At 36.6% G+C, this 13822-nt stretch overlaps 1 protein-coding gene across 1 annotated transcript in view; it reads right to left on the bottom strand.

Annotated features, from left to right (window-relative positions):
- The window catches only part of SLC26A7 (solute carrier family 26 member 7), a 63842-nt gene that overhangs the window by 18634 nt on the left and 31386 nt on the right, over positions 1–13822 (bottom strand). The window contains exons 5-10 of the mRNA XM_052703391.1: positions 12080–12232; positions 10637–10719; positions 9199–9346; positions 7037–7150; positions 3762–3839; positions 2688–2783 (exon numbers count right to left, since the gene is read on the bottom strand). Of these exons, the coding sequence (XP_052559351.1) occupies positions 2688–2783; positions 3762–3839; positions 7037–7150; positions 9199–9346; positions 10637–10719; positions 12080–12232 (672 nt within the window). The remainder of the gene's footprint in view (positions 1–2687; positions 2784–3761; positions 3840–7036; positions 7151–9198; positions 9347–10636; positions 10720–12079; positions 12233–13822) is intronic.

Below are 13822 nucleotides of genomic sequence, written 5' to 3'. Positions count from 1 at the left end.
GTAGTCACCATCCCTAGAGGTTTTTAAGAAAAGGTCACTAATGAAGTGATATGGTCCAGAGCAGTCACAGGCATGGGTTCTAGTTGGATGATCTTGATAGTCTTTCCAACTTTAATGATTCTATGATTCTAATTTCTAATATTTTTTTCTCTTTAAATGCAGTAATGTTTCTCTGTTGAATATTCTAAATCTCTTTTATATAATTGTTTAACTGAAATACTTTTCCCTGCATTTGGTCATTTCTAAGTCCAACAGTTAACCGCAAAATAATATTTTTTTTTGGCACTCCTTTATCAATCTTTGTCTAGTTTAAATAGCTGCTGTTCATCTGGGACTTTCAGCCTTATGAACATAACATAACAAGAACATTACTGACCTTTTCCCTTACAAAGGGGGAACTTATTTAGCAAGAAGAAATTAGGCTAGCAGGAAGGATATGGAAATCAATTCTTGAATTGATAACATAAAAAAAGAGATACACTTAAGAAGTCCAGATCAACTTTTTGGTAGTTCCCCAAAAAAGAGGAAAAATTCAAGAGAAGTCATTTCCAGATCAGTGTACAAAACAGATAATTCAGGGAACAACACCTTGCAACCATCCAAAATACGAAGACATCAAACTTGGCTGCTTCTAAGCATTAGATCTGCAAGAAAATGCAATCCATGGCTGAATTGAGAGATTTTAAGCTACCTTTCATATGTCAAAGGATTATGTTGTATAAATCACTAATCAAACAGTATTACTCATGCTGTTCATGTTCATTAAGAAGTTTAAGTGTGAAGGAGCAAGGTAAGAAAAACTGTAATGGTCCGTTTCCATGCATTATTTGCCAGACACATGAGCATAACAAACCTGTCTTCTATATCCCTTAAAGAATTATTTCCAGAACAGCTGCTAATTATTTCCAAATGTTTTGTCAGTGTTTTTTTTTCTTCAAAATGCTCTGGATAACCTGGGTAATGGAACTGATTTGTTTCCATAAGGCTGTCAGTTCTGGAGTGAATCTTTCAGTCCAAAATCAACACCACTGAAGTTATTCAAATCACTGTACATAGTGGGGCTTCTCAGCCTAGGCAGCAATATAAGATCAATGTTTGTAGTTTTATTTTAGATTAATGCTGTTTAAAGCAAGCTGATTTATCCTGTCAGGTTAAGGACTGATGGCACAACTACTTGAAGATAAATCATTTTCCAAGTATATTCAGTCAAAAAGATAAGCCCAGGAAGCTCTCTCTCCCTATAACCTATCTTAAAAATCATAACAGATGCCAGAGATGTTATAACTATTCACTCATCCTTTTTTGTCAAAATCACAAGAGCAAAAATCAATCAGGTTATTCTACCTATAAAAATGCATCAAGTCTAGCAGAATATTCTGCTGAAAAACTTCACTTATGAAATCAGTGTACAGTTGGAGGAGCTAAGCTCCCTCGTACAAATTTTCTGAGGCTCACTATCCCCAAAATAATTTTTGATCCACACCATCCTATATTTTTATAACTGGGTTAGAATGAAGACCAAGTACAGCACAAGTAGAGAAAAATATATTCAGAATTTTGCTTTTTGAGGAATGTAAGATTTTGTGAAAGACAGAGCTCTTCTTCTGATTGACACAAACCATGTAACTCTAGTCTTCTATCTTGGAAAGGGAGAAACATCAGGTAGTCAAACCTGAACAAAGCGGGGTTCACACAACTCTGCTTTCAACAGTGAAATTCAGTACTCAGCAAAAATATAAAATTTAAAAAAATAGATGTTCTAATTAGCTGGAGTGACCGTTACTGCAGGAGAATGCTAAATCACCATAGAGTCCAACAAAATCCAATATTATCTCCAGAAACCTTTACCTCTCACCACAGAACTGGGGAAGATAGGGCCAAAATACCTTTCTGAGTATTTGTTAATTGAAATTGCATAAATAGGAGTTACAAAATCACTACAGAATGTCAATTTGTTTATACAAGCTATAAAGCAGTTAGAGGCCTGGGTTCTGCTTACTGACCAATGCATTCCAAACTCCCATGGGAGAGAAAATTAGGTGTCTTCCGAAACATGACTCATTTTCAATATTTGCTGGAAATTCTGTGTAAATGCATGTCAGACTACTTAGATCTTGTATTAAATTGTATTTTCTCACTGTTTCTTTCTGTCTATGTGCTCTTTATGTTCTGTTTCATCTCTCATACTGCATAATCTCTCATATGATAAAAGAATACATTTTTGTATCTGTTTGCAAAATCTTGGAGAGTTAAAGCAAATAGCATCATCTTAGGACATACATCTTTCTGCATCTCCCGTGTTTCCAGTTCTGCTTGTCCTGTACAGTCATTCCATATACACAGAGAACAAAGATAATGAGATCTTTTTGATGCAATAATAAAAGCATGCTGACTGGCCAGAGTAGGAATACAAAATTAGATACATATCCGCCCAGATCTGTATACATCTTCAGCATTGAACTATGATCTTTATCATTTGTCAAAATTTCTTTTTGCTTTTTCTGATGCAGACAATTGATATTTCTGATGCTCCTATTGTGAGACAAAAATTAAGCTGATAATACACAGAAGCAATAATAACAATGACTTGCAATTGTCTCCTCTAGGGCCACACAACTATTATAGTTTATCTAGCAAGTGTTTTTAATGGCTTTCAGGAAAACCTCCTAAGATTAGATCTCACTTACCCAGTCTATTTTATCCACATTCCAATATTTTTTTAAGTCACGGAACTGCATTAGCATCCCCTTCAAGCCCACAATAATAATGCTTGCTAGCACACACTGGAAAAAGAAAGAAGAAAAAGTTCATTATGGAATTAGTAGAGGAGATGAATCTTCTTGCTCAAGCCCAGCAATCAATATTAAAAGCAAGTTATTGAAAATCTGGTGATAGTGTTTCAAAAATGCTATAAAGAACAAATATTCTTCTGTTGCAACAATAATAGTATCAAAATCAATTTTTCATTCTTGAAGGCATTTTAGAAGGCTCCTGACTATGAGAAAATGACAGAAACTTTAAGACATCTCAAGATTCTGTGTGTGTTGCCAGATCAATGACATCTGAGGGTCTCCAAAGCAAGTAAGCACTCAAATTGTCTACAGTGAAAATATTCAATTCCCCTTTCTAATCACCTAGGGAAAGACTTTAAAGGAAAAAAAAACCAACAACGTCAATTAGCTTTGTGGCAGGCACAATAATTTATTGTTCTCCAAGATGGGGAGAAGGATGAAGTCTTCGGGAACTCAAGAAGGGTGGAGAAAAAGAGACTTGCAATAGGGAGGTGGGAAGGCACCCTTTACAGTCTTAATGTAAAGGGTGCATCCCATGACAGAGATAAAAGAACTTTCATTAAACTAAGATCTCTATCTTCAATCATGTGTGTTACATTTATTTAAAAAGCAAAATCATACATCATATGCATTACTGGTGTAAGATTGTGGATCTTCATTAATTTCTATTCAGCTCTGCCAATCTGTCCATAACAGTCTGGATGTAGATTTCTCACAAACTACATGCCAAAAGTAAGAGGAAGAAAAATGTTTTATTTTATAGCTATGTGATAGGCTTATATGGAGCTACATATGTGTAGATTCTACATGTATTATGCAGTCAACTCTGTATGTTATCATTCTGGGACACGTTCTACCCTTGCTATTCTTTGTCCCATTGAAGTTAAAGAGAGTTGTTTCAGATATAGTACCATCTTTCCCTCAAAGAAACTCAGTCTTTATAAAATACGGGAAGTCATAGTACCATACCATGGGCAGCCAGTACAACATTGCTCCAATCGTGTAGATCACCACAAGAACTAATGCACAAGAGATAAGGCAAGCCACCTAAAACAAAAAACATGAAAATCCAATCACTCAAGCGCACACAAAAGTAAAAAAGCATTATTGCCATATATGGTAGACAGAGGCAAGAATGAGATGTTGAAGATACCAGGTATTTATAGGTTGTTTAACTATGTAATTTCAGTTTTTAACTGAGGTGATTACCTTTAGCCAACTATAGTGAAAACACAATAAGGAATACCAGTATCTGTGTTTGACCCTGATGTCAGCAGGCACAAACCATAGCTCCACTCACAGAGTTATTAAATGGTATGTGTGTTGTGTAACATCTCATTTTAGACCTATTGCAGCACACACAGTCATCCTATAACATGATTACAAAATTATACTCTATGTTGCATCAAATCACAGATTGGGTATTGCATTGAGCAAAAATTATATATGAAGAACTGTGTCATGATTTTTGCACCAGAAAAGTTTTCTAACCTCTGTTACTGGGATGAGTACTTGGAGATACTGTGTACAATCAGAAACCACCAATGATCAGCATGTTATAGAAGCTATGTATTTTACTTTAGAAGATGCAGCAGCAAATCATATAATATTATGTTGATATTATATATATATAATGATAATTGATGAAAGCAACATGAGTCTAAACAAACGTGGTCTACAGATTATATGTTACTTCACAGTACTCTTTGTATTAATCTGTTAGAGAACTACATTGAAATTGTAGTCTCCCACTCTACTCTGTCTGTTCACAAAATATGGCATTTCTGTCTTGATAACAAACAAATAGTAAATAAATAGTATCATTATGGTTGGAAAAGATCACTAAGATCATCCAGCACAATCATCAACCCATCCACACCATGCCCGCAAATATGACCCTCAGCATCACACCTCCATGTTTCTTGATCACCACCTCACCAACTTAACCATCAACACCTCAACAAATCCCTGCTAGGGACAATTGAATAAGTGCTAAGATACAGTCCAGATTCACAGAAGGTTTTGATGGTAAGTACACAGATGCTCAGTTTATTTTTATATTGATAAAAATTTTCCACACTAAAATAATTGTTTCATTTTAAGAGACAAGTTGTTAAAAATAAAAACAAGTAAGTTGTTGAAAGAGTAGAAAACGAGAGCCATGACATACTTTAAAATACCATCAAGAGAGATAATAGGGTTTTTACAGAAAAAGGGATGCAAAATCTGCTGGCAGAGTCACAAGGAATTTTTGCCTTTCTCTGCCTGTTCAAAACATAAAAAACAACGTTTCGATTGTACTTGAAGGACACTGCTCAGTCGATGAAATAGTTCTTCACTTCTGTTCTTTTTTCAGAAAGAATATCACAGCTCACAGAATCTTTCAGGTTGGAAAAGACCTTCAGGATCACCAAGTCCAACTACTCAAATAGAAAACTTGACAGTATGGCAGGGTCTGGATTCCTGTCTTCCTGCAGTGAAGAATAAATTACTTCCCTGAATCTGAAGTTTGGTCTTTGGAGAAAAACAGGCTGCGCATATTTCTGTCATGTCTTTTTGTGTATGCAAAGCAAGCCATTGCTTTTGTCTGTGATCTGACAAACATCTATGACAGTTACTCTTCTTAGTTGCTCATTCTACCTAGACAGCTCCAAAAGAATGGGCAGGAGTGAATATATTGCTTTCTAAGACATAGGCAAAGAAGACAGGTGAGAGAATATTATAATTTCAAGTATTGTCATAATGCTGGTGCACAACCACACTAATTTGTGGATGCAAATTCTGCTGTACTATGAAACTTCTGGATAAAACCTAGCAGATATTCATTATTCTTACCATGGACTTCCCACTTTGACTTCAAGCCATGGTGGTTTGTTTTTCCATCTTATAGCTTGAATGTCTTTCGAATGGGGCCTTTGTCTATATGTTCCTGAGCCAAAGTGCTCAGATGCCCTATATGCATTCAGGTTAATTGGCTGTCTTAGAAAAGTCATGATGCAGTAAAACTTTAATTTGGAAAGATATGAACAGGTAATAGAAGAGAATGTCAGTGATGGTGAGGGCACATGGTACAACACTGAATCTAACTAAAAAAAACTGAAGTGGATAATAGCAAAATGGCAGCTAAACTATTTGCATATGAATGCTTTTAAAGATGATTATTTGATAAATTATTCATTATGATTAACAGAGTTCAGAGAAGTGTGTAGGCTAATTAGCAAGTAATTAATATGCATAGTTTTGAAATAAAACCTTGTATCATTTCTTACTATTGTGGTGTCTGCAAGAGAAACAATTGTAGGATATAGACGGGAAGAATCACCACCTACAGACTGTGCTTTTCCTTGGCAGTCACATCCCTTTACTGTTCTTTTCATAATTAATGACCTTTATACAGGCAAGGGCAGGAGTTATAAAAGGACAGTGGCAGCAAACTCTTGAGGATACAGCATTTGTATGATAGGATGGCCTTGATGGGCTCTTGAATTTCACAGTATGGACAAAGAGGCAGTGTTCAGTGCCATCTCACATCAAGTTAGCTGCTTCTCTTGCTCCCAGGCACAGATTGGACAGGTTACGACACTACAGAACCCCAGTGAGTATTTTCTTCAGTTACAATTCCCTGTTTCCCGAGGTACTGCCATGGGAACTTCTGAGTTTCGTTTCAAACAGAATGCAAAAAAAATCCTGAGAAAACTATATTCCATATTTGTGGTCTGAATGCATTGTGAGAGTCAGAAGAAATACACCAAGACACAGAACAGAAGGTAGCACATTGTTTCTTTTAGGAGCAACTCTTAACATTACATTCGTTTTCTTTTGAAAATCATATAGGATCACTAATTATTATTTAAAAAAAAAACATATAACACAACACTTTAGGTTAGCCTGTACCAATAAATCCACTAGATGCCATTAGAGGGCACTTTTGTTACAGTGCTGACAAATTTGCACAAAACTGAAAGGGCTCTTGCGTAGTTTCCTGCAATCTGAAAACACAACACCCTCACCTCCATACTGTCCCAGACTTTAAACTTTATATCAAATTAGACAGGTAAAAATGCAGAAGTGGAACCATTAGTTTTTCTATTAAGACTTGCCAAACAGTGGTAATTCCATGCAGATGGTTAAAATTGATAGGGATTTTGCAGGATGGTGGAATGCAGTGGATTAATCAGAGCAAGCTCCAGTGTCCAGAGCAGCATGGTCAGTGTCCTTCCATTTACAGCACTCTATCCTATTACCTGTGTTCTGGCGCCCGTGCTATATAACAGTGCCGTCCGTCCCATCGCTGCCGCGCTTGGTATGCAAAAGAAAAACGAAGGTATCACGTTGCTGAGGCCATGAGCCAAAAGTTCCTGCAAAGTTGTTAAAAAGAATGAGTTTCTTTTTTTTTCTTTTTTTTTTTTCCTATTGCTGCATCATTTCAATGCTTCTTGCCATCAAAGCAATCTTCAATGAAAATATTAGCCAAGATGGAGGATGGCCATAATTGTTAGGAAAAAAACACAACATATGTACATAATAAAACATCTCCCAGTACTTATTCAGAAATTCAGTACACAACTCAGAAGTAACTTGAAAGTAATTTGAAGTAACTACTGAACTAGATTCACCAAAAACAGGAGATGCATTTTTTTCACAGAATAAATGATATTGCTGAGTTTTGAACACAAAATTCAGCAAAAATAGCTGCATCTTGATCCACATCTGCTTTTTAACAGGCCAGAGGCTCAAGGCTCAAACCTGGACAGTGTCCAGGTTTTTTCTGGCTTATGACTCTACTGGAAGAAGATAGCCACTGATTTTTTTTCATATATGCATTAGTGAAAGTGAAGTATGATAGTAACACTATCTGCACGCTCTCTTTCATTAAAAATGCATTCTATGTATTTTCACAAGCAAAATGCAAGTATGTACAAACAACTAGTACAGAAGAAGAAAGAATGCACCGAGGAAGCCACCTTGTATCCCAGCTCTACAGTGGGAGGAGCTTATCCATTCCCTGAGGGCAGTGTGACAAAGACACTGGTGCTGCCAAAGTGCTTGATACATATATGATGTCATATCTAGCCAGGGAAACACATCATGGTGGGTCAGTCTTCACAGCACCAGAGAGGAACACCATGGAAGTCCTCAGATAGACTTGTACACACACATGACACCATGCAAAGAACTGTGCCTGGCTCGTGAATGCAGTGCAGCTTTGCCACCATGTTGCCCTGCCTGCTCTGTTTTCTTGTAGGTTTTCACTTTGCTCCATTATCCTCTGCAGACATACACATAATTTCCACCATTTTGGTAGTTAAGCAGTAAAAGTTACAATTTTTCCAAAAGTACGATAAGACACACAGGTTGCTGTGCTCAGTTTAGTGCCCTCTAGGCACTACAGCACATTGTCACAAGGCATAACTTATATTAAGCTGTGCTCCTTAGAAAACGTTGCTCTTCAGCACCAACAGAAAATCAGGGCATAATGTATTCATTTCAGAATAATTTTTAGACAACTGAATAGATAAGAATATTGTTGCCTTATTTTCCAATGGTAGCGAGAGTTGCAAAAGATACGCACTGATGTAGCAAGGCCAATCTGTCTAGATGGGATGTTCAGATAGGTCTTCATCTGCAAAACCAACTGCTCTTCATACAACATTATGTCATCTATCCCAAATCATTTAACAGGAAGTTGGGAGCAGAATTATCATCACACAGCATTAATTGCCAGTTAGGAGTGTTTCTTACCAGTGTTTGAACCATTGACTCCATGGATTCCCACTTGCCTTGAAGTTGCCTACCCACCATGACCAGTAGTGAGGTAGCGCAGGAAGAAATCATCCCACTTTTATTTAAGCTAGCATACTGCAGAGTGGAACTCTAAACAGAGAGCTCCTGTGGCTGCAAGTTTAGCAGTGCTCTCTGAAATCATCCTGCATCTTTTATATAAATAAACCTTAATTTCAGATGAGACTTCTTCATTGAATAATCTTATTTTATAACATCAGATATTTCCTATGGCAGTAAGTACCTAATTTATTTCTTTCTTTTAATCAATCACTGGTTTAAAATCTTAGCTGGCCTCAGCTGCCAGAAGAGAAGCTGTCACACCTTGAAACACTGGGAAGACACATTAACACCTAAATTAGCTACAGTCTGCATGAAATGCAGCATTATGAGATTATCCTTGAAGGATGCATTTCCTCAAAAAGTGTAGCTCATCCAAATAGGATATTCTACAGAGCTGATTTGGACTAGATATGAGTTCCACAGTAATCATTGGAAGGCCTCAGGATGTTATGCAGAATTTATGCTTACAGGGCTTTCATCCATAACACTTCTCCAAAATGGTAAATGAGCTTTATAGCTTACTGACCTTCTGGTCTCCTTAAGTAAAGAGAAAGAACTTTACCTGGTTATCATCCACAGTGTAATTAAACCTTTTAGCAGAGCTTTGGGCTAGAGCTAGTGATGCTACATAACCAACCAGTGCTACCCCAAAAGCTTCTGTGACTACCTCAGATAGGACATTCATGGATGGCAGTTTTGGTGGTGGCAGCCTGTAAAAAATAAAGATAGCCTCAATACTTCTGTTATTCTTGACAATAGAAGAGAAACAGTCTTTGCATGCATGGTTAATTTTGTTTAATACTTAAGACATTTATTAAATTTTAGATTAATTGGAACAGTGTTAGTATTCAGCATCTCATCATCAGCATTCAGTATGGAAACTTACTCCATCTAATGGCGATTTTCTAATGCTATAAAACCCCGCAGTTAAGAATCGAATCACACCAAACTATCTCTGTACTCTTCAAAAAGATGTCAGACTCTTCTGAGAGCAAATTATGTCCTCTCAGATCTCAGAACACCTAAAGTTTCTAATGATCTCCACTGACAAGGCAGTTAGATATCTCAGGTGAGCGAGCACTAAAGATATGTGGGAGGGATCCAGCTTTCTGCTTATATTTTTCAACACTAAAGAATCTTGGTATGTGAGGTTAGACAGAAAATAAGCTTCTGATTAAAGCTGTATCAGTACAATTTAACTGCCCATAACGCATATCAGAAGGAGTACAATAACGTTGTTTCAGCCTCAGAAACACATAGCCTGTAATAGCATACCCAAAGAGTTAAAAATAATTTTCTTCCTCAGCAACTTCCTTTATTTTACATAAGTGCAATCTGCCACACATGCATTCAGAGCTTGCCCTGTGAAACTTAGGGAAACCCCACAATCTCCAAGAGGGAGATTATAGAACAGCTGTGCTGTTCCTTACCAGCCCTTGGAGTATGAACATTCTCCCTAACACCTAATCTAATTGTTTTCACAGCTAATTATACTGAATATCTTTTTCCTTCTTTTCAAACTCATGGAGGAAAATGTATCATTGCCCATAGTCAGAATGCTCTTCTATAGCTAAATCCTTCTCTTCAGAAACCACATTTTCTAAAATTACTGTATAAATGAGTAAAGAGGAACTCATTGGTGCAATCTACAGGTTTATCTCACTGCAGTCCTCTCTTACACAAAACACAGGTAGCAGTAATCTAGTAGATTGCCCTCCTGACATACATCCATTAGCCATCATCAGGTATACAGTAGCTACCTTACTGCATAAAGTAATGAGATACCTATGAAAATGTACAAAAAAGTCTGCATTTTTAAGACTACATCAATACTCCTTGTTAGTGTGAGATTGAATTGTGAGAGAGTATTCGAGAAGGTCATGAATGAAAATGATAGATTTTTTCTATTTCTTACTCCAAAAAACTACTCTGACCTCCTCACAAGCTGTTCATAGATCTAAGCATATTGAGAAGCCACAAACTAATAAAAACCATATTACCCTTGAGGAATATGCCCCACAACTTCTAGCCCGTAGACGTATTCCATATCGGCACAGCAGCAGGCAATGGATGTAGCAATTATCTATTTGATTCAATATAGAAAAAATACATTATGTTTCTATTGCTTTCAGGTTCTCACATAGTCCACGTTACTACCAGAGCTGAGAATATGACAGTGTTCATGCATGTGTCTTTACACTAATCCAGTAAGACAGGGAAGTATTATAACTAAAATTATAGTAAATCTGGAAGTGAGGCAAAAGAAATGATCTGGACACAATAACAGTTTTAGAAAGCATGTCTGAGGAAAGACTATGACAGAGGAATTTAGATGCTCACTGGTAATAAAATCAATCTGAAAAGCCATCTGCCAGTCTTCATCAAACTGCCCCTGTGCAGCACATGGCTCAAACCACTGCCATTCGCAGTTTAAAGTAATTCAAAACTGTTACCATAACTGAGGTGCGCCTGAGTGTGTGGTTCAGCTCATGCTCTCTGATCCCAAGTGGCAATATCAACTTCAGCACAAAACCCAGCAGAAAAAGATGTGGTTACCTCTCAATTTATGTTTCAGCAGGTATAAACCTTGCTGAGAGATTGGAAAGTTTGGCCTTGAGGTTGTTCAAGCTCATTTCCCATACTTTTGTGAGCTGACCACAGAAATCCCAGAACAGGAACATGCTGTAGTACATCATGCTTGGCTTTCTGTGTTTTATCCAGTATTATTTAATGGGCAATACACAAACAGATCACAGAGCGGAGACCAGAATCTCATTTTCCAGCATTTTATACAAGAAAAAGGGTTCTTTTGTAAACAGTTTTTTTCAATAGCAACAACAAAAAAAGTATTCACGATGATCCACTCTGAAATAAGCCTTTTGTTATTGTTGTTAAATTTTCTTTTACTGGTCTAGAACAAAACAGAAACCTCTGTCCTAGAGCTGGTTATTTTACCCTAGTTTAATCCTTAAAGTTGAGATTTACTGTACAACAGAGAATTTCAATTTGGTCTACGCTATATGAAAGGAAAACTGTAAGTAAACTTATAGAAAGCAATAACTTAGGTATTTAACTTTGCTGCAGATAAATAATATGCAATATCTAAGTCAGAACTACTCAGCACAATGCTTGCCTGGAGTTATATCAGTTACTTTTCATTTCCTACATTAAGCTTCTTATAGTTCTAGACCTCATGCTCTTGTAATTATGCAAAAAAGTAATAAAAATATTATAAAAATTGGGAACATATGTCACTTCTTTCTTAATTATTCAGCCAAACTCTTTCTTGTTATTGCATTTAATATACAGCCATGAAAATTAGCCATTCATTTAATAAGTGGCAGGTGTGAGTAACTACAGAAAACATAGAAAAATTCAGGGAATTAGTTGAGCCACTAAAAACTCTATAAAGCAAAAAGTCTAATATTTGGCTTCCTACTTACCAAAACTAGATCGATAGGAAGAACAATTTTTATGTTTCTCTGAAATTTCTCATTCAATTCCTTAACAAGAACAAGCACCACAATGCTCAGCAAGGAGAGAAGTAAAGCCTCTAGCTGAACCGATCTGATATTCTCAAATACGTAGGCATAAATCTGCAGTGATTGAGATGAACAACAGATTATATTCACAAATTACAAAATACGTAATTCCAGGTCACATGGTATGGTATTTTCTACACTTCAAATGTCTGAATTATCTGGGTGAGCTGGATCAGTACTCCAAGAGATCTGTCATCAATAATTTATATATTTCTATTGATTGTAGAAGCAAGAAAATTCCAGTAAATCTGATATATGTCCTTTCCTTCCCTGTTTTATTAAATTCAGTGAATCAAGCACAAAAACATTGAGAGAAATTTGCACAAAGATGCATTATTGGTGCCTACAGCACGTGACATCCACCAACACTAATAGCAAATGTGAGGTATGAGGAAAGAATTAAAGAGACAGAAAGAAGGGGAAGAGAAGGAGAGAGTGGAAGAAAAAAAAAAAAAAGGAAAGAAAGATGCAATAGAGGCTGGGATGGGAAGCAAGAGGAATCTTCCCAGATGATTGCTCTTTTCAGGGCTACCTCTCCAGCACTCTGGGGAGTCCATCCAAATATTTTGCACAGAGCAAGATACATTCAGTGTCTCTTTTGATTGCTCATGGCCATTTCACTAACAGTGCTCCATGACGCATGTTTTGATCGGGTCCAGCTGCTGCACACACTAATTGCCTGTCATGCTTTGTGTGTAGGCACTGTTGACTATTTAAATGACTAATGCTATCTACTCAGCTCTGTTTCTGTCTCTAGCATGAAGTTTTAAGTTGAAAGCTGCAAAATAAGTCCACTGCTTAGAGGAACGAAGAAGCATGAAAATGAAAGTAATGCACATGCTTTATAAAGATGCAAGGTGGAGAAAAAGCAAGGTAGGCTTAAACATTTAAATTGTGCATTAAGATTTTAGGAACATTTGCATAGCCCAAAATATAAACTGTATAGAAAAAAGAAGTTAAAATCTAGGCTGTAGTTTCAGGCTGCTTCAAAAGTAACTTCACTTAAAACCACAGCACGAAGGATAATAAAATCAGGGAACTTACGCTTGAAATAAAATATAAGTAAATGTTGTTTTTTCCTAGCAACAACTAAGATCCCAGGTACCAGGGTGGACCAGGCTCTGAGCAACCTGATCTAGCTGTGGATGTCTCTCCATTTATTGCAGAGGAGCTGGACTAGATGGTTTTTAAAGGTCCCCTCCGACTTCAAGGATTCCATGATTCTATGGATTCTAAGGTCAATACAATAAATGAAAAGTCATACTTGTAATTTTATCAAAGTAGATATTAATAATCCTCTGCCTCACAGAGCCTATTTCCAAATAAATGCATAATACTAACAAAGTTTGACAGTTTGGAGCTTAAATGCATACATTTATATTAGGAAGGGAAAAAGGATAGATAAATTATCTTGGGAAAGAGCACTGTTCTAGCAGAAAGGCAGTCAATGTGATGATAATTTTTTCCCCTGTTCTGATTCTGTCCCTCATTGAAGAGTTTATGCTTTTTTTGCATGAGTATATTATTAATGGCTTCCTGATTTTTCCTCTCTTACTACTTCTAAGATGATCTTTATAATCTATAAGGGGTGAAAAACTGAAAATATAATAAAAAATTCTAAAAATGGTGTTAGAAAAACAGAAG

The sequence above is a fragment of the Tympanuchus pallidicinctus genome, unplaced genomic scaffold (genome assembly GCF_026119805.1).
Source record: "Tympanuchus pallidicinctus isolate F22 unplaced genomic scaffold, pur_lepc_1.0 scaffold5, whole genome shotgun sequence".
In the NCBI taxonomy this organism is placed as follows: domain Eukaryota; kingdom Metazoa; phylum Chordata; class Aves; order Galliformes; family Phasianidae; genus Tympanuchus; species Tympanuchus pallidicinctus.
This window is presented reverse-complemented; position numbering and strand designations above follow the sequence as displayed.